General features: G+C 39.8%; 1 protein-coding gene across 1 annotated transcript in view; it reads right to left on the reverse strand.

Annotated features, from left to right (window-relative positions):
* Positions 1 to 1,169: 1,169 nt before the first annotated feature.
* The window catches only part of LOC103507351 (ubiquitin carboxyl-terminal hydrolase puf-like), a 49,059-nt gene continuing 29,071 nt past the window's right edge, over positions 1,170 to 21,157 (reverse strand). The window contains exons 41-59 of the mRNA XM_026822234.1: positions 14,682 to 14,771; positions 14,103 to 14,264; positions 13,328 to 13,513; positions 12,589 to 12,741; positions 11,823 to 11,839; positions 10,819 to 10,996; positions 10,367 to 10,486; positions 9,357 to 9,711; positions 8,504 to 8,733; positions 7,904 to 7,911; positions 6,079 to 6,202; positions 5,503 to 5,664; positions 4,624 to 4,809; positions 3,913 to 4,065; positions 3,491 to 3,561; positions 3,241 to 3,418; positions 2,793 to 2,912; positions 1,786 to 2,140; positions 1,170 to 1,411 (exon numbers count right to left, since the gene is read on the reverse strand). Coding sequence (XP_026678035.1) covers positions 1,170 to 1,411; positions 1,786 to 2,140; positions 2,793 to 2,912; positions 3,241 to 3,418; positions 3,491 to 3,561; positions 3,913 to 4,065; positions 4,624 to 4,809; positions 5,503 to 5,664; positions 6,079 to 6,202; positions 7,904 to 7,911; positions 8,504 to 8,733; positions 9,357 to 9,711; positions 10,367 to 10,486; positions 10,819 to 10,996; positions 11,823 to 11,839; positions 12,589 to 12,741; positions 13,328 to 13,513; positions 14,103 to 14,264; positions 14,682 to 14,771 — 3,090 coding nt within the window. The remainder of the gene's footprint in view (positions 1,412 to 1,785; positions 2,141 to 2,792; positions 2,913 to 3,240; positions 3,419 to 3,490; positions 3,562 to 3,912; positions 4,066 to 4,623; positions 4,810 to 5,502; positions 5,665 to 6,078; positions 6,203 to 7,903; positions 7,912 to 8,503; positions 8,734 to 9,356; positions 9,712 to 10,366; positions 10,487 to 10,818; positions 10,997 to 11,822; positions 11,840 to 12,588; positions 12,742 to 13,327; positions 13,514 to 14,102; positions 14,265 to 14,681; positions 14,772 to 21,157) is intronic.

Here is a 21,157-nt window from a genome sequence, read left to right on the forward strand (position 1 = left end):
AATATTTTTTTAAAAATTTTTTTTTTTTTTTTTTTTTTTTTTTTTTTTTTTTTTTTTTTTTTTTTTTTAGTAATATTAAAATAATTTTAATTTAACATAAAAACGTGCTGCTCACAATATCGAGTATGTTTTTTTTTCAGGTCATCATTATTTGATTTTTCTTAAAATAATAACAGTTCAATTAGTAAATACCCAATTTTTATTTACCCACCCAGTGGGTATTTACCCACGACCCATCACTAGTCACAAGTAAAGAGTGCCAATGTGAGATTTAAAAAAAAAATAAAGGAAGGACGGACTAAAAAGTAAAAAATCTATCAGCCTTTTAATTTTACACAATTCAGTATCTCTTGACAGCAGTTTTCTCGTTCCCCTCACAGGTGTTCTGCAAGGGAACTCCGAGTGGCATCAGGACTGTCTAGCCCAACTTCTCAAGCTACTCGTTCAGCTCGGCATTCAGTCCCCGGACGACGGCCCCAGTCCCGACCTCCTGGACTATTCTGTCCCCAGTCTGAAATCCAGGAAGAGAAAGCCCGGCGGTACCAAGGCAGGAGGTGGGGGAGGAGACAAGTGGGTGATACCGCGACTGACGGCTCGAATGACGGCAAGCTACTCGTTCAGCTCGGCATTCAGTCCCCGGAGGACGGACCCAGTCCCGACCTCCTGGACTATTCTGTCCCCAGTCTCAAGTCCAGGAAGAGAAAGCCCGGCGGTACCAAGGCAGGAGGTGGGGGAGGAGACAAGTGGGTGATACCGCGACTGACGGCTCGAATGACGGATATGATGAGTGTGGACGTGGTGCTGGGGAGGATCAACAGTATTATGATTCAGCTGAGTGCACCCAGGGATCCGAACCTGTACAAGACGGGCTTCTGTGTGCGGGCACAGGTAATATTAACAGTATTTTTGCCAAATTTTACCAAAAACGGACTGACCGTTATGATAACGATAATAATAACATCCATAAAAACCAAGGGAAAATCGAATTGAAACTTGGATCAATAAGGATTATTTCCACTAATTTTATTAGTTAGGTAGGATAGGATAGGAATGTCAGCTGTTGTTTTTCTTGGACAATTCCACCCAACTAAAGGGTAGACATTAGGTGGAAAAAAAGTTCTGCCATATGAAAACAAGACACTTTTCCATAAGTTCGTGTGAATGGACCTTTAGACACTCACCTTAGGACCATCCAGCTGGTTGTGAGGCACGGCCATCTGCACAATAGGCCGTACCGGGTGTCTAGGAGCATTCTTCATGGAGGCCTTGGAGCCCCCTCTATGAGGAAAATAGGGGCCCATGGGAATAGCATCAGAGCTCTCTTGGAAAGCGGCATGACAGTGGTATAGTAGGGGAACCAGGATCTTCACCATCTCTGCTGTCAGTATCATGGACATCTCTTTGAGTAGCTCTGAAATAGCAAAGATACAATAAGCATTGTAGTCAACTATCTTTTTCTTCTTCACCTTTTCCCGTGTACAGACGGGTTCGGCGTTCTTCGTCAGTCCTCGGTAGAGTGATCACTTTTGAGCTGACATTTGATTTTGGCTACAAAATTTAACGAGTGGATACTCTTCGCACTTAACCTTTGCTAATTCTTTAGCAAGGGAAATTTCAGACTGGTATGCTCCCTGTTTAAGGTCCCCCAGCCGGACAAGGCTGGTCTACACCCTGTTTAACATCCCCCCAGCCAGACAATTAGACTAATAGGGTTTGATTTTAATCTTTAACCACATTTTTGCGGGCTTTGGAGTTCACTAAACTACTACTTCATTTCCAACTCACCTATAGCCAAATTCCTCAGCTCGGGCGGATTGTACGTGTTCATGAGGGTGGCAATCTTCCGAATGACCTCCGACAGGTCCTTCACACCCAACAGGGGTCCCCGCGCCTCCTTCTTGTTGGGTAGGGTGCCCAAATACTTGACATGGTCCAGTAGGATCACCAGAAGTTCCACTAATTCCAGGGTAATATGACAGCCGGAAGTTTCGTGGTACATGTTGTGCAGAATTTGGAAGGCCTCGAAAAACAGGCCCAGTCCGTTGTTCATGATGACGAACTTGCGGTCTTCGTCTTCCGTGACCAGATTCTTCACGGCGGAGATCAGCGAGAGCCAGCCCTGACGACCGTCTGATAAATGCTAGAGGGAGAGAAATTAATTAGTAATGTCGGCCACTCATCCTCAGACCGTCTGACAAATGCTAAAGGGGAGGGAACGAGAATAGAAAAGTTTTAAAATGGATATACTCTTATTGCTCAAGGATTGGTTCACAAGTATAAAGTCCCAGCAAGAAGAAGGAGAAGAATGGACACAAACAGCGCAAGATAGACCGAGGTGGAGAAGGCTCATCAGAGCAGGTTTTGGACCTTCACGGCCTGTATAACCGGATAAGTAAGTAAGTATACTCGTATATTACATTGAAATGGAAGTCTTTTCTGACGAAATTCCTGTGTGCGGAGTCCAGTATGTAGGACTATTGCACCCAAAATGGCTATACAAAATGAATATCAGGACATTTGCTCTGTAAAATCGTATATTAACCAAAGCCGTAAAAACACTGAATAGTGATTTTTTTTTCGTTTTTAAGAGTTTTGACAGAGAGAACTGTAATTACTGAGGTCTCATCGTCTTGAAAGCGAAGAGAGAAGGAGGACAGAGGAGAAAGCCAGCCGCTCCAAAAATGAATCTTAGCTGCTTAGAATAAAAGTCCGCTCCTGGCGGGAATCGAACCTACGACCTATCGTTTTCAATGTAGGAGCGCTACCCGCCAAGCTCACTGTTTGGTGCTTACCTTGAAGAAAGGAAGCAGTGTATTCTGTTTGAACTCGGTGACATCGCGCAACTCTTTCTCACTCATGTTTCTATCCTTGGCCGCGAAGAAATGCATCAACTGGAACAGCTCCTCTACTGCCTGTAACGAGAACACAACATCTATTTTCATCCTCTGAGGCTATCAGGGCATAAACTCTCTTCATGAGTCTGAATTTCAATGTGAATCAATCATTAGTGGGGCCTGTTTGGGGCCACAAATCAACATTCGAAATTAATGTCTTCTTTTTGGTTCTTCCCCTATTTTATAGGCGGAAGAACGTGGAAAAATTTAAATGTTGAAAAGGCCATAACTCCGGCCCGGATCGTCAGATAGATTTCTACCGATTGGCGGATTGCACTCAATCTAGAAGCGGTTTTCCCACCTCTGGAAAGCACTTTATAAATACCCTGTATAACTTAGTACTTACCGCGGGGTATTGACTCGGGTGGGGTGCGATGTTTTTGAACGCCCAGTGAATATTCTGATGTGAGGCTAGATGACGACGAAATTCGGCAGACTGTTGACAGCATAGTCGTAGCAGACCGTAGTATGCGGGTAACATGGCGCGATTATACATAATAACGTCATGGTCATCGTGATCAGCCCTGAGGGGGAGAAAAAGAACAGTTAGACCTGGAGGTTGGTGGTTCGAGTCCAAGGCAAGTCATGAAATTTACCATATTGATTTAGTGTATTGATAAAGGATCGTAATCTTGTAGTTCTGGACTTTGGCTTGATGAGACAGTGTCTTCAAGAGGGGGGTCCTAACGAAAAACGGCAAAGATATTCGTTGGGACTTAGAAACCCTCATTCAGGACACTACCCCCGAGCTCTATGCCAAAATTCAGAAATACACGATATTTGCACAGCAAAATTTCTACCTTTTGGAAATTTCTACAATTTTGGAAAGAGCTTTGATAAACGGAACTGTAACAACGGAGGAGGTCTTATCGTTCCGAAATCGAAGGGAGAAGAAGGACAGGATAGCACTAAGCCAGTCGTTCCGAGAACGAAAATCATCATTTTAGGATAAAGTGAATGGATCTTGTGCGATCAGTGTGGGAATTGATCTCGCTCAAAGTAAAGATATTTGGTTTACCTCATGATTAGCGTGTTTCTGTATGGCAGCAAACATCATGGATATCACAGCATTAGACAGTCGTTCGTTATATCGACACAGGGAGAAGATGAGGTTCCGCGTTTGGTGCAGGTTGATGCATTCCTTGATTTGTTGATAGAGGAACGGGAACCCCTGAGAAACAAGTAGGAACATGAGTCAAATATATATTCACACTGAAATTTTCGCCAACGGAATTTTATCCTCAATATATATTTGAGAATTTGACCACAATAATAGTGTACCTACTGCTGGAGTAAGGGCTTTTCAGTCCTATTGCAGCAGTATAAATACACTTTTATTATTATTATTTTATTTATATCATCTTCCAATGGATCCGAAGGACGGAGGAGCTTATAGAATCTAAAGAGAACAGAAGGGCCACTTCTTTCTTCACATAAAGGATATCCCCTCTCTAGTCAGCGAGCGAACTCCGGCAGAGGTCATGGGATCCCTACTTGGTTCCTCCAACTTAGGAGAAGTTTCTTTTTTCTAAGTAATTTAGTTTTATAAATATACTTACTTTACAGTAGCAACTAGGACAAGTTAAATGCTTACCTTATTTATAGTTGACTAGGGTTACGAAATGGGTGTACACAAAGAACCCTAGTCAACTATAAAATAAGGTAAGCCATTATCTAATTTGGGTGTCTAATATGAATCTAATTAATAATAATAGGACAAGTTACTTACTTTGCCTCCAGTAAGTGCAGTCAGATCATCATTGGAAAGCCTCAAGGCATGATCAGGACCTCTAGATTTCTCTACCAGGGATGCTACCAGGGTGATCATTTTCTCCAGGGAAGCAGGTTTGTATTTATCCGTGGAGGGCAGGGGTACAATGTCCTCTTCTTCTTCCTCGTCACTTACCACATCCACCTGAGGAGAAATATTAGATTATATTCTTATATCCCGCTAAAATCCTACTTATATCCCACTGGAATTATACTTATATCCAGCTTGAATCCTACTTATATCCGGCTAGAATCCTATTTATATCCAGTTAGGATACAACTTAGATCGGACTAGTATTCTTCTTACATCCAGCTAAAATCCTTCTTATATCCCGCTTGAATCCTACTTATATCTCGATAGAATCATACTTCTATCCAGGCTTCTATCTTCTATCCAATACTTCTTCTATCTACATACTTCTATCCAATACATCCTTGGTATATCTCGTTACAAATCGTACGTATATCCAGCTAGAATCCTTCTTATATCCCGCTAAAACCCTACTTTCACCCGGCTAAAATTCAACTTAAATCCGTCTAGAATGGTACTTACAAACTCATTACTCTTGGGTCCCAGATAAAAGTTAACCATAAGAGATATAGCATGCACTGCTATCAGGAATTGAGACTATTCTTCACTCATCTTACTAATCCTTCTTATATCCCGCTAAAACCCTTCTTCTATCTCGGCTAAAATCATACTTATATCCGACTAGTATCCTACTTATATCCAGCTAAAATCGTACGTATATCCAGCTAGAATCCTTCTTATATCCCGCTAAAACCCTACTTTCACCCGGCTAAAATTCAACTTAAATCCGTCTAGAATGGTACTTACAAACTCATTACTCTTGGGTCCCAGATAAAAGTTAACCATAAGAGATATAGCATGCACTGCTATCAGGAATTGAGACTCTTCTTCCCCCATCTTACTGAAGTCATAGAGGAGAGAGAAGTATTCGGTGAGATGTTTCAAATGAGCTTTGGCTCCGTGTTCCAACTGAAACAGAAAAGAGACAGTAATGGTTATTTTCTTTTACAATAAATAAGAATGTCCTTTCGATAGTAATGATTGGTTAAATGGGCATTGTAATATTACAGTTGGGCCTTTGCCAAGTGTGAAATGCAAAGTGCACAGTTCTTAATAGAACGGGGCCCTGTTTCTACACGTCCCAAGTGTGTTAGCTGTTACATATCATTTATGTCCCACATAATCCCAGCTGAAATATGGAATTTCTTACCAAATATAATTTCTTTGAATAATTTTAATAGTCTACTGCTGGAGTAAAAGGATTTCCAAGCCCTGTTCGAGCAGGATTTTTTTTTGTCATTTATTAAAGTTATTCTAGAGTTTCCAATATGCGATTATTGATTCTGAATAAAGTTGAGCGCTTGGGTCAAACAGGTCACTTACCAAAGACAGCAGCATTCTAATAAACATGGTAACGCAGGACATGTAGCCCATTCTGTCCTTCTCTGAGAGATCAGTGTTGGCTTCTTTGGCATCGGACTTGAGAAATAGAGGGGCGTGGCTTTCCCTGAGAACATGAAGGGTTTAAATAAGGAACAAATTTAAAAGTGAATAATCCCAAGTGAATAATCGGCTTTTGAAAAGACCAATTGAAAAGACCGATTGGTCTTTTGAAAAGACCGATTGTTCGATTCTGACCGATTGTTCGATTCTCGCGCGGGACAAACTTTATCCTAAACAGGTTAGGTTCGTTCCAGCAACGGTTGGCTTTCTCCTATCTAGTCCTTCTTCGTTCTGTCTTCGATTTCGAGACGATAAGACCTCCGTTGTTACAGTTCCCTCTATCAAACTTCTAAAAAGAACACATTTCCATTTCCATTTTTTTTTTTTTTTTTTTTTTTTTTTTTTTTTTTTTTTGGGGGGAATTTTTTCCCACAAATTCTCAAGTAATTTTTGAGGATAAAATTTTATACCTCGACTGGGATTGAACCCACGCCCTCCTCTTTACCAGGCGAGGGTCTTGACCACTACACCACCGAGGCAGGTACTGATTTTAGTTATGAACTAATCTATTGTATTCTAAGTCAATAGTTAGGCGGACATTCTCACAGTCCATCTGTGACACGAGTATTTGCTTTTTTTTTGAGGATCGGTTTGGCCAGACCATATAGCCCTTACGACGACAGCCTACAAAGATGGCGAAACTCGTGTCGAATGAGAAACCATTAAGTAGCCCTTACGAGTTTCATACCAAATTCCCACCTCTATAGCCAAGGGTAAAAAAAAAAAAAAAAAAAAAATACAATCGATGAGAATCTTGCGATCTAGCAAAAAAAGCCAAGTGCAATGACTACCTACTGCTAATGATTTTTCTTTTACCAAATAAATAAATAAATAAAAGAAATGATGTTATTCTTCTTCTATATTTTCTTCGCCTTATCCTACTCAAGTGGAGTCGGCATAAATGATGGTATTCTGTAATCTAATACCTAATATTCCTGGTTCTTTAGTGTCCAAATCCTTAATGAGATAGCCCCTGCTATAATCTTACCTCGGAGTGCATCATCAGGCAAGTTGTCCACCAGTCTTCCCATAAGCCAGATTTCAGGGAAGTAGCCCAGTAAAATTAAACAAAAAGATGCAAAGTAGCTCAGTAAAATTAAATAAAAAGATGCAAAGTAGCTCAGTAAAATTAAACAAAAAAGATCATGAGCAAAGAACCAGATTTTCAGTCAAGCAAGCGCAGAATAATTTTTCATAATCAATGAAATATTCATTTAATTGAAGATTATTACTCATCATTATATCTGGTTCTAACATAATAATTAACAAAACAAAACATTAATCCCTAAATTAAATGACCAGACTAGGACCACCAAACTCCACATATGTAGGTACATCTGAAGTTTATTGTGCTAACCACCTGACTACACCAATGAGATTGGTTTTTGAACAATAAAATCTAGTAGGTACATTAAAAAAGGCACCTATCACAAGCAAAAGAAATAAAACCAAGTTGATTTAGGGAATATGTTGTACTAAGTTTAGATTCCATCAGAGTTTTCAAAAAAGTTATCAGTCACTTTGTACTCAGCAACACGGGAAAGTAGATCATCATTGAAATCTTACATCCCGTCCTCAGACAAAACTTGGTAATAATGTGAATTCAAGCTTATCAGATATTTTACAAAATTTGAAAAATTCCTTCAGTTTTCTACTTCAAGATAATCAGGTGTCAACGGGTCCACATAGAAATGGGTTTCAGAACCCAATGCTCTGAAATGAAAAGGTTTTCATCATTTTATCTTGAATCAACTAGGTCCTTTTATCAACAAGGTTGATAAATCTTTACATCCCTTTCTTCTTCAAATAATTATAATGGTGTCTATTTTTTCCCCTTCCCATTCTCGAGTTTTTTTGAGCCTTCAACAAATCAAGTCCACAATAAATTGAATCAGAAAGTAATAGAAAATTTCATCACATGGCATCAGCCGAAAGATGGTGTTCACCAACCAAGCTAACTAGGCTGGCCAAAAATTTCTTAAAAAAGGAACCAGATTTTAATGAGAAAATTTCCTCTGAATGTGGATCATTTTTGCCAAATTTTGTCAAAAACGGACTGACCGTTATGATAACGATAATAATAACATCCATAAAAACCAAGGGAAAATCTAATTGAAACTTGGATCAATAAGGATTATTTCCACTAATTTTATTAGTTAGGTAGGATAGGATAGGAATGTCAGTTGTTGTTTTTCTTGGACAATTCCACCCAACTAAAGTGTAGACATTATGTGGAAAAAAAGTTCTGTCATATGAAAATAACACTTTCCCATAAGTTCGTGTGAATGGACCTTTAGACACTCACCTTAGGACCATCCAGCTGGTTATGAGGCACGGCCATCTGCACTATAGGCCGTACCGGGTGTCTAGGAGCATTCTTCATGGAGGCCTTGGAGCCCCCTCTATGAGGAAAATAGGGGCCCATTGGGATTGCATCAGAGCTCTCTTGGAAAGCGGCATGACAGTGGTATAGTAGGGGAACCAGGATCTTCACCATCTCTGCTGTCAGTATCATGGACATCTCTTTGAGTAGCTCTGAAATAGCAAAGATACAATAAGCATTGTAGTCAACTATCTTTTTCTTCTTCACCTTTTCCCGTGTACAGACGGGTTCGGCGTTTTTCGTCAGCCCTCGGTAGAGTGATCACTTTTGATCTGACATTTGATTTTGGCTACAAAATTTAACGAGTGGATGCTCTTCGCACTTAACCTTTGCTAATTCTTTAGCAAGGGAAATTTCAGACTGGTATGCTCCCTGTTTAAGGTCCCCCAGCCGGACAAGGCTGGTCTACACCCTGTTTAACATCCCCCCAGCCAGACAATTAGACTAATAGGGTTCTAAGAGCAGATTTCCTTTGTGTTGAAAATGTTTACGAGTTATTGACCGAGTGCTAATTTTATTGCTCAAAAGAGATTTACAATCCCATTACCCGAGCAGTAAGCTACATTGCTACGTAGAAGATGCTCTTCTTGTATTAATAATCAAATAATTGGGGTTAAAATCCCCTGCTTTGCCCAAGATTCTCTCTTTCTTCCCTTTCTTTTCTCACCTCCTGAAAGTTAGGCCTTAGCTTGGAGGTGTAGTATTGATTGTAACATTTGTAACTCTTTAAGATATGCGTAAATAAAGTTAATATAAATTCAAATTTCCAACTCACCTATAGCCAAATTCCTCAGCTCGGGCGGATTGTACGTGTTCATGAGGGTGGCAATCTTCCGAATGACCTCCGACAGGTCCTTCACACCCAACAGGGGTCCCCGCGCCTCCTTCTTGTTGGGTAGGGTGCCCAAATACTTGACATGGTCCAGTAGGATCACCAGAAGTTCCACTAATTCCAGGGTAATATGACAGCCGGAAGTTTCGTGGTACATGTTGTGCAGAATTTGGAAGGCCTCGAAAAACAGGCCCAGTCCGTTGTTCATGATGACGAACTTGCGGTCTTCGTCTTCCGTGACCAGATTCTTCACGGCGGAGATCAGCGAGAGCCAGCCCTGACGACCGTCTGATAAATGCTAGAGGGAGAGAAATTAATTAGTAATGCCGGCCACTCATGCGCAGATCGTCTGACAAATGCTAAAGGGGGAGGGAACGAGAATAGAAAAGTTTTAAAATGGATATACTCGTATTGCTCAAGGATTGGTTCACAAGTATAAAGTCCCAGCAAGAAGAAGGAGAAGAATGGACACAAACAGCGCAAGATAGACCGAGGTGGAGAAGGCTCATCAGAGCAGGTTTTGGACCTTCACGGCCTGTATAACCGGATAAGTAAGTAAGTATACCCGTATATTACAATAAAATGGGGTTCTTTTCTGACGAAATTCCTGTGTGCGGAGTCCAGACTATTGCACCCGAAATGGCTATACAAAATGAATATCAGGACATTTGCTCTGTAAAATCGTATATTAATCAAAGCCGTAAAAACACTGAATAGTGATTTTTTACTTTCTATTACTACAGTATAGCGGAGCTATACTAGTTTTTTTTTTCGTTTTTAAGAGTTTTGACATAGAGAACTGTAATTACTGAGGTCTCATCGTCTTGAAAGCGAAGAGAGAAGGAGGACAGAGGAGAAAGCCAGCCGCTCCAAAAATGAATCTTTAACTGTTTAGAATAAAAGCCCGCTCCTGGCGGGAATCGAACCCGCCAAGCTCACTGTTTGGTGCTTACCTTGAAGAAAGGAAGCAGTGTGTTCTGTTTGAACTCGGTGACATCGCGCAACTCTTTCTCACTCATGTTTCTATCCTTGGCCGCGAAGAAATGCATCAACTGGAACAGCTCTTCTACTGCCTGTAACGAGAACACATCTATTTTCATCCTCTGAGGCTGTCAGGGCATAAACTCCGTTTATGAGTCTGAATTTCAATGTGACTCAATCATTAGTGGGGTCTATTTGGGGCACAAATCAACATTCGAAATTAATGTCTTATTTTTGGTTCTTCCTCTATTAATCTATTTTATAGGCGGAAGAACGTGGAAAAATTAAATGTTGAAAAGGCCATAACTGCGGTCCGGATCGTCAGATAGATTTCTACCGATTGGCGGATTGCACTTCAATCTAGAAGCGGTTTTCCCACCTTTGGAAAGCACTTTATAAATACCCTGTATAACTTAGTACTTACCGCGGGGTATTGACTCGGGTGGGGCGCGATGTTTTTGAACGCCCAGTGAATATTCTGATGTGAGGCTAGATGACGACGGAACTCGGCAGACTGTTGGCAGCATAGTCGTAGCAGACCGTAGTAAGCGGGTAACATGGCGCGATTATACATAATAACGTCATGGTCATCGTGATCAGCCCTGAGGGGGAGAAAACGAACAGTTAGACCTGGAGGTTGGTGGTTCGAGTCCAAGGCAAGTCATGAAATTTACCATATTGATTTAGTGTATTGATAAAGGATCGTCATTTAAACAAAAACATTCAAGCTTACTCTCTGTTGATAAAAAAAAAAAACTCCACAAGTGCAGTCCGTGGGACACGCGCTTTTACGGATGGGAATACCATTTATATGAATTTCGTATGTTCTGAATTTGTTATGTTGTAAAAATAATGAATGGAAACTTGATAAATTAATCAGAAGGCGCCTTTCTTTACTCGTACAATGTGAATGAACCCTTCCATTAAATGGACTGAATTCCAATATTATTGGGACTCAACTCGTTTTTTTTTATTATTATTTTTTTTTTTTTTAAAGTCGATTGACTCCCTGCAAAACCGGTTATTTTCTGAAGATAATATAATTAAAGGGCTGATAGGTTCCTTACAAAATATAATTGAAGAGCTGATAGGTTACTTACAGAATATAAATCAAGGGCTACTACATTACTTACAGAATAAAATTGAACGCCTACATTACTTACAGGTTACAGGATATAATTGAAGGGCTGATAGGTTACTTACAGAATATAATTGAAGAGCTGATAGGTTACTTACAGAATAAAATTGAACGCCTACATTACTTACAGGATATAATTGAAGGGCTGATAGGTTACTTACAGAATATAATTGAAGAGCTGATAGGTTACTTACAGAATAAAATTGAACGCCTACATTACTTACAGGATATAATTGAAGGGCTGATAGGTTACTTACAGGATATAATTGAAGGGCTGATAGGTTACTTACAGAATATAATTGAAGAGCTGATAGGTTACTTACAGAAATATAAATGAAGAGCTGATAGGTTACTTACAGAATATAAATCAAGGGCTACTACATTACTTACAGAATAAAATTGAACGCCTACATTACTTACAGCTTTAAAATATTGCATAAATGGTTTCTTCAAATTGAATTGATCCCAAGGGCAAGGAAAACCTAGACCCTTGACAAAAAATGGAGTGTGCCTGAAGTCATGTGATGTGCTCCAATCCACTCGACCCCATAAATGGTTAGAATAGGTCAAAATGTTGGAAACCTGAAGTGAAAATTACTTATTTTGTCTCCAGTCAACGCAGTCAGATCATCATTGGAAAGCCTCAAGGCATGGTCAGGACCTGTCCATTTCTCTACCAGAGTTACTTACTTTACCATAGACAAAATACTTACTTTACTATAGCTAAGTCAAGTTACTTACTTTACAGTAGCTACTAGGACAAGTTAATGGCTTACCTTATTTTATAGTTGACTAGGGTTACGAAATGGGTGTACACAAAGAACCCTAGTCAACTATAAAATAAGGTAAGCCATTATCTAATTTGGGTGTCTAATATGAATCTAATTAATAATAATAGGACATCTTATCGTCCCGAAATCGAAGGGAGAAGAAGGACAGGATAGCACCAAGCCAGTCGTTCCGAGAACAAAAACCATCATTTGAGGATAAAGTGAATGGATCTTGTGCGATCAGTGTGGGAATTGATCTCGCTTATAGTAAAGATATTTGGCTTACCTCATGATTAGCGTGTTTCTGTATGGCAGCAAACATCATGGATATCACAGCATTAGACAGTCGTTCGTTATATCGACACAGGGAGAAGATGAGGTTCCGCGTTTGGTGCAGGTTGATGCATTCCTTGATTTGTTGATAGAGGAACGGGAACCCCTGAGAAACAAGTAGGAACATGAGTCAAATATATATTCACACTGAAATTTTCGCCAACAAAAATCAATTAACGAAACGACACGCAAGTGTTAAAGCGCCTAATTGAAAAAAAAAAAAAGTATCTACAAACTATAACTGGTCCCTTATTGGATTGTATCGAAAACAAGTAACTACTTTTACACAAAAGTACTCCTTTATTCCAATGGTAAAGAGTTCCTTTATCACAGCAATAGGCTACTATCAAATTCTAAAAGAAGATAGAATTCTATACTTTGGCAGGGATTGAACCCACGCCTTACTGGTTATCAGGCGAGCGTCTTGATCCACATCAACAAGGGAGGTAACGGTATTTAACTCATAAGCTTTAACATCGCCTAATCGTTACCTTGAGAAGCATTGAACTGTTTGGTAAGCAGTTCCACCCATTGTACCATGGTGGGTTTCTCCTTCGAGTGGATGAATGTCTCGAGAAAGAAGGTGGTTGATAGTTCTGCCGTCATGAGAGTCATGGAGGTGGGGTCTTCCGAGAGGGTTTGTGGGATGTAGCCACACATTTGCCACATGAACCTGAGGACAAGTTACTTACTTTGCCTCCAGTAAGTGCAGTCAGATCATCATTGGAAAGCCTCAAGGCATGATCAGGACCTCTAGATTTCTCTACCAGGGATGCTACCAGGGTGATCATTTTCTCCAGGGAAGCAGGTTTGTATTTATCCGTGGAGGGCAGGGGTACAATGTCCTCTTCTTCTTCCTCGTCACTTACCACATCCACCTGAGGAGAAACAAATAGAACTCAGAAAAAGGGCCCTAACTGGGCCCCTAAAGGTTCTATTGATCCCAAAATCTATACCTCGGTAGAACCCTACTTCTAAGAGGCTAAAATCCTTCTTCTATATCCACCTGAGGAGAAATATTGGGATAAGAATAGAAGAAAAGGTTCCTAACTGGGCCCTTAAAGGTCCTATTGATCCCAAAATCTATTGAGATATAGAATATCTATATCTCGCTAAAATCCTACTTTTTTGTGCCACGTTACCCCTTTCCGATAATTTAAGCCTAATACTAATAGGATAAAATCCTTCTACTCGGCTAGAACTCATTATCAGATAAAACTTGACCATGAGAGAAATAGCATGCACAGCAATGAGGAATTGATACTCCTCTCCTGATATTGATAGATGTGTATCTTACTATCCTACTTATATCCCGCTAGAATTCTACTTATATCCCCCTAGAATCCTACTTATATTCAGCTAGAATCCTACTGATATCCTGATAGAACAGTTCTTTTATCCAGCTAGAACTCTACCTACTTATATCTCGCTAGAATCCTTCTTATATCCGGCTAGAATCGTACTTACAAACTCATTACTCTTGGGTCCCAGATAAAAGTTAACCATAAGAGATATAGCATGCACTGCTATAAGGAATTGAGACTCTTCTTCCCCCATCTTACTGAAGTCATAGAGGAGAGAGAAGTATTCGGTGAGGTGTTTCAAATGAGCCTTGGCTCCGTGTTCCAACTGAAACAGAAAAAAAGAGACAGTAATGGTTATTTTCTTTTACAATAAATAAGAATGTCCTTTCTATAGTAATGATTGGTTAAATGGGCATTGCAATATTACAGTTGGGCCTTTGCCAAGTGTGAAATGCAAAGTGCACAGTTCTTAATAGAACGGGACCCTGCTTCTACACGTTTCAAGTGTGTTAGCTGTTACATATCATTTATGTCCCACATAATCCCAGCTGAGATATGGAATTTCTTACCAAATATAATTTCTTTGAACAATTTTAATAGCCTACTGCTGGAGTCAAAGGATTTCCAAGCCCTGTTCGAGCAGGATTTTTTTTTGTCATTTATTAAAGTTATTCTAGAGTTTCCAATATGCGATTATTGATTCTGAATAAAGTTGAGCGCTTGGGTCAAACAGGTCACTTACCAAAGACAGCAGCATTCTAATAAACATGGTAACGCAGGACATGTAGCCCATTCTGTCCTTCTCTGAGAGATCAGTGTTGGCTTCTTTGGCATCGGACTTGCATATTCTGAATTTTGGCATAGAGCTAGGGGGTAGTGTTCTGAATGAGGGTTTCTAAGTCCCAACGAATATCTTTGCCGTTATTCGTTAGGACCCCCCTCTTCAAGACACTGTCTCATCAAGCCAAAGTCCAGAACTACAAGATTTGATTCCAGCAAACCTCTATAGGGCTTTTTTTTCCTGGACTTTAATCTATAATGGGCTTCTACTAATTTCCCTTTTTTTCTTCCCCCAGGCTTGTACCCCATTCTTCAAGATGTTCACCCTATTGACCGAGGGCGGGGGAAGCGGGCCTGACTCGGGTACCCCATGTTTTAGTCAGGCCATTCTGTCCCGGATCTGGGAGGCGGCCGAGTATGCACCCCAGGCGACACTAGACTGGCTCAGTGTACAGGTAAGTTTTTTAAAGGAATAGAATAGAATAGAATATGTCTGTCTGAGGGACTATAAACTTATGCTATATCAATAACGAAGGTTGAGTGCGATGGACATCCACTCGGAAAATTTTGTTCAGCCAAAACCAGTTGGCCTCAAAGCGATCACTCTAAAGCTGATTGAGAGGCCAACGACAAAGGCCGACCCCATCTGAACATGGGAAAAGGCGAGGAAGATAGGGAGACCCTTGAATTTTTTGGTCAGGCTTTTAATCACCTTTCGTTGGGTGTGTTCAATTCGAGGAGGCGGATAGCTTATCACCGAATAGAGGGTAAAACCCCCTTCACTAATCACCTTAGCAGATATTGTTTGGAAAGAAGGAAACGATACGGCTTCAGGATTGAAAATTATTAATTTCATTTCTAAATTGACATCATATCTACTGGCTAAACAGATATACAGTGACGTTTAAAGATGTATCCACAGCCACACATAGTTCACCGGCCGTCGATCGACGTCGACTGAACCGTTCACACTGCCTCGATAACATAGATTCACCTCGTCGATCGACGGCTGGTCGACTATGTTTGGACACACCTTAACACCCTTGAAAAATGTATAAAAATAAATTTAAATGTTGTTAGGTACGTTAATCGCTCGACGTTTTCATGTTCTCAGGTACCAAGGAATAAGCTGGCTCATGCCTTCGTACTTCAATCCCTGGACACTTGGCCAGAACGCTTTCTCATCGCTAGCAATAACCAGCGCGTGCGTACAGGTGAGTGTAGATTGTAGAAGGTTCCGGTCTCCCTAGATGTCATATTATTTACTAGAGCGCCTTTTTGTCATGTCATGAGTTTTAACTCGACACACCATGGTGGGTTTCTCCTTCGAGTGGATGAACGTCTCCAGAAAGAAGGTGGTCGACAGTTCTGCCGTCATGAGAGTCATGGAGGTGGGATCTTCCGAGAGGGTTTGTGGGATGTAGCCACACATTTGCCACATGAACCTGAACAGAAGAGGGGAAGAATTTAGAATTTTTTCTTGGCAGAAATTTTTACCTTCAAAAAGTAGTGATATCCCCCAACTAAAACCGAAGTGTAAGAAAATAGTTCTGCCAAGAAAAAAAAACGGTAAAAGTGTTTGACATGTAATTGTTAAAGCCTTGCAATCTAGGGTTAATGTTAAAACCATAGGACATGTTATGTTCATATTATGCAAACTTTATGTTCGTCAATTTTTTGACTTTTTTCTGGACTAAAAAACTCAACATAAAATACTAAATCCGGTAGTTAATTCAACTTTGTTTAATTTTAAACTAGATTTCGTAGAAACTGTTAACAAAAAAATCCTTCTTTTACCCAGATTTCTCATTTGAATTTTGTCCTCCAGGGCGTGTTTCAAGAAGTTACCCCACATCCTGTGTTTCAACACTATGAGGTATACGTTCAATATGGTGACTATGTTGAAGGAGAAAGTTAACACTCATTTCTCGTTTCCTATGAGACTGGACATGAGTGGATATGTGGAGAAACATTTGATGCCACAACATTATCAGGGTGAGTGAAGAAAGAGTCCGAAGCCAATAAAGTTAGATGGAGAAATATTTTTAAACTTAGCTCATTACAATTATCCCTGAAGAAAAAGAGCAGCTAATAAATTAAATATGCAAATTGCGCCAGTGAAAAAAGAAGCTCGAAAATATTAGCTACTTCAACTTATTGATCTGATTGTGATTCGACTGTAAAATCAGAGACTTTGGATTTGGTACAACTTTTATAGTACTTGCTCACATGGGCCTTTTTTTTACCTAACTCTATCTAAATTTAAAAAGTTGATAAAGCACGAAAGCAGCAAAAGTCCTTAAGTATCTTGTTTTAAGTGTTCTAACGCTAACCATATAACCATCCCCCAGGAAGATATGGTCCATTGTACTTCAAAGATTTTTTTGCACTCTACCTAACCATTCGTTTTCCCCTACAGAAGAGAAGCTGAAGAGCGAGGCGCTCTTTTTTTAAGTGTTCTAACGCTAACCACATAACCATCCCCCAGGAATATATGGTCCATTGTACTTCAAAGATTTTTTTGCACTCTACCTAACCATTCGTTTTCCCCTACAGAAGAGAAGCTGAAGAGCGAGGCGCGAGGGGAGGGCGAAGTGGGAGGGGAAGGAGGAGAGGATTTCAATGAGAACTACGAGTATGAGCTGATAGGCGTGTCCAATTGTCCATTGTACTTCAAAGATTTTTACTTTCTATTATTTTTTTGCACGCTACCTAACGCTTCGTTTTTCCCCTACAGAAGAGAAGCTGAAGAGCGAGGCGCGAGGGGAGGGCGAAGTGGGAGGGGAAGGAGGAGAGGATTTCAATGAGAACTACGAGTATGAGCTGATAGGCGTGACGGTTCACACTGGGACGGCAGACGGCGGACATTACTATTCGTTCATACGGGATCGGGACAAGTGGCTGCTGTTTAACGACGCGGAGGTGAAACATTTCGACTCGTCCCAGCTGGCGGCGGAGTGTTTTGGTGGTGAAATGACGGTAAGCTTCACCCCCTTATTCTAGCCTTCTCATTCAGACGAACTAAAAAAACACACACACACACAGTTCAGTAAACTATGAAATCTATGAGTTAAATACCGTTACCTCCCTTGTTGATGTGGATCAAGACGCTCGCCTGATAACCAGTAAGGCGTGGGTTCAATCCCTGCCAAGGTATAGAATTCTATCTTTTTTTAGAATTTTATAGTAGTCTATTGCTGTGATAAAGGAACTCTATACCATTGGAATAAAGGAGTACTTTTGTGTAAAAGTAGTTACTTGTTTTCGATACAATCCAATAAGGAACCAGTTACAGTTAATCGATGGCACCCTTAAACCCTTTATCTCAGTGATTTCTACAGTTAATATACCCTAACTTTTTTGTTCCGATATTTCGATCGCAAATATCGTTCCTCGATTAAGTACACCTGGCTAAATTTTATGAGTATACTTGGACTCTAACCATCAACTTCCAGATCCAAAGTACACTGCGATAGGTGAATTCTGTGTTAAAAGGGTTCGCCGTTGGTTTTCGGGTCCCATTGAAATCCCAGCAATTCATCATTAGGAAATTTACTGATTGTATGAAGAAAGGAATGGTAGTATATTTATAAAACTAAATTACTTAAGAAAAAAAAACTTCTCCTAAGTTGGAGGAACCAAGTAGGGATCCCATGACCTCTGCCGAGTTCGCTCGCTGACTAGAGAGGGATATCCTTTATGTGAAGAAAGAAGTGGCCCTTCTGTCTCTCTTAGATTCTATAAGACTCCTCCTGTCCTTCGGATCCCATTGGAAGACTGATATAAATAATAATAATAATAATAAAAGTGCTTATTTATACTGCTCGCATAGGACTGAAAAGCCCCTTTACTCCAGCAGTAGGCTACTACTATTATTGTGGTCAAATTCTCAAATTCGTCGTTTGAGAGAGATTGAGATACCACTATGTAACTATCAAAATCTCAACGGAGGTTTCTATCGTCCTGAAATCGAAGAGAAAAGGAGTCTGTTCAGGATAAAGAGAAAAATAGGTTTGACAGAGGCAATTATCCATAAAGACATGATCCAGAAAAACATTGAAAAAAGAGGTTTAGATCCAACAACTGTAATAAATGAAGAAAAGTTTAAAGATAGAACATGGTGGAGAGGCTTTGTTCACAGTCGACCCATTTCTGGAACGACTTGAGATTTGATGATGAGAGGGCAATTATAACGACGGAGGTCCTAACATGCCGTAATCGAGGAGAAAATGAGGACGGGAGACGAGAAAACCAGCTGTTCCGAGAACGAACCTTATCTGTTATGGAACGTATCTGAAATTCTGAACCCTTATTAGTCTGAGTTTTCTTGTAACTTTTTACTACTTAGGAATAATATGAGTTAACAAGAGTTAATCACAATAGTTTGTTTTCATGTAAATTGTTTAACCCATGGGTTAACAAGAGTTAATCATAGTTTGTTTTCATGTAAATTGTTTAACCCATGGGTTAACAAGAGTTAATCACAATAGTTTGTTTTCATGTAAATTGTTTAACCCATCACGGTCCTTGATTGCAGGTACTGAACGCGTGTCTCAAGCTACTAAGCACCGCCCCTCAATACATAGATGCCACGCCCCCTACCTCAAGTAGACTAGTGCAGTATTTTACCGTACTCAACTATTTCTCCATGACTCGCAATGAGAAACTGATGGTAAGTTATGATCCTGTTTGAGAATTTAATTTTTCCCCCTCAGTAACAGTTGGTATAGAATAATAATAATAATAGTGCTTATTTATACTGCTCGAATAGGACTGAAAAGTCCCTTTACTCCAGCAGCAGGCTACTACTATTATTGTGGTCAAATTCTCAAATTATATTGAGGATAAAATTCCATCGCTATCCGTCCGAGGATAAATACGTCGCTTGTTCCTACTTACTTCGCAGGGGTTCCCGTTCCTCTATCAACAAATCAAGGAATGCATCAACCTGCACCAAACGCGGAACCTCATCTTCTCCCTGTGTCGATATATATTAGATTATATTCTTATATCCCGCTAAAATCCTACTTATATCCCACTGGAATTATACTTATATCCAGCTTGAATCCTACTTATATCCGGCTAGAATCCTATTTATATCCAGTTAGGATACAACTTAGATCGGACTAGTATTCTTCTTACATCCAGCTAAAATCCTTCTTATATCCCGCTTGAATCCTACTTATATCTCGATAGAATCATACTTCTATCCAGGCTTCTATCTTCTATCCAATACTTCTTCTATCTACATACTTCTATCCAATACATCCTTGGTATATCTCGTTACAAATCGTACGTATATCCAGCTAGAATCCTTCTTATATCCCGCTAAAACCCTACTTTCACCAGGCTAAAATCTTACTAATATTCTGTTAGAATCGTACTTACTAACTCATTACTCTTGGGTCTTGGGTCCCAGATAAAAGTTGACCATAAGAGAAATAGCATGCACTGCTATCAGGAATTGAGACTATTCTTCACTCATCTTACTAATCCTTCTTATATCCCGCTAAAACCCTTCTTCTATCTCGGCTAAAATCATACTTATATCCGACTAGTATCCTACTTATATCCAGCTAAAATCGTACGTATATCCAGCTAGAATCCTTCTTATATCCCGCTAAAACCCTACTTTCACCCGGCTAAAATTCAACTTAAATCCGTCTAGAATGGTACTTACAAACTCATTACTCTTGGGTCCCAGATAAAAGTTAACCATAAGAGATATAGCATGCACTGCTATCAGGAATTGAGACTCTTCTTCCCCCATCTTACTGAAGTCATAGAGGAGAGAGAAGTATTCGGTGAGATGTTTCAAATGAGCTTTGGCTCCGTGTTCCAACTGAAACAGAAAAGAGACAGTAATGGTTATTTTCTTTTACAATAAATAAGAATGTCCTTTCGATAGTAATGATTGGTTAAATGGGCATTGTAATATTACAGTTGGGCCTTTGCCAAGTGTGAAATGCAAAGTGCACAGTTCTTAATAGAACGGGGCCCTGTTTCTACACGTCCCAAGTGTGTTAGCTGTTACATATCATTTATGTCCCACATAATCCCAGCTGAAATATGGAATTTCTTACCAAATATAATTTCTTTGAATAATTTTAATAGTCTACTGCTGGAGTAAAAGGATTTCCAAGCCCTGTTCGAGCAGGATTTTTTTTTCTTTTTGTCATTTATTAAAGTTATTCTACAGTTTCCAATATGCGATTACTGATTCTGAATAAAGTTGAGCGCTTGGGTCAAACAGGTCACTTACCAAAGACAGCAGCATTCTAATAAACATGGTAACGCAGGACATGTAACTCGACAATTTAGTATTTCATTTACAAATAATCATGAATTATTTGTGGTGAAGCAATAGACTCACAACTTCGTGGTTATCACAGTATTACAAGTCCTTCATTTACTCAATCATCAAATTTATCATCGCTC

The sequence above is a fragment of the Diaphorina citri genome, unplaced genomic scaffold, assembly GCF_000475195.1.
Source record: "Diaphorina citri unplaced genomic scaffold, Diaci psyllid genome assembly version 1.1 scaffold306, whole genome shotgun sequence".
In the NCBI taxonomy this organism is placed as follows: Eukaryota; Metazoa; Arthropoda; class Insecta; order Hemiptera; family Psyllidae; genus Diaphorina; species Diaphorina citri.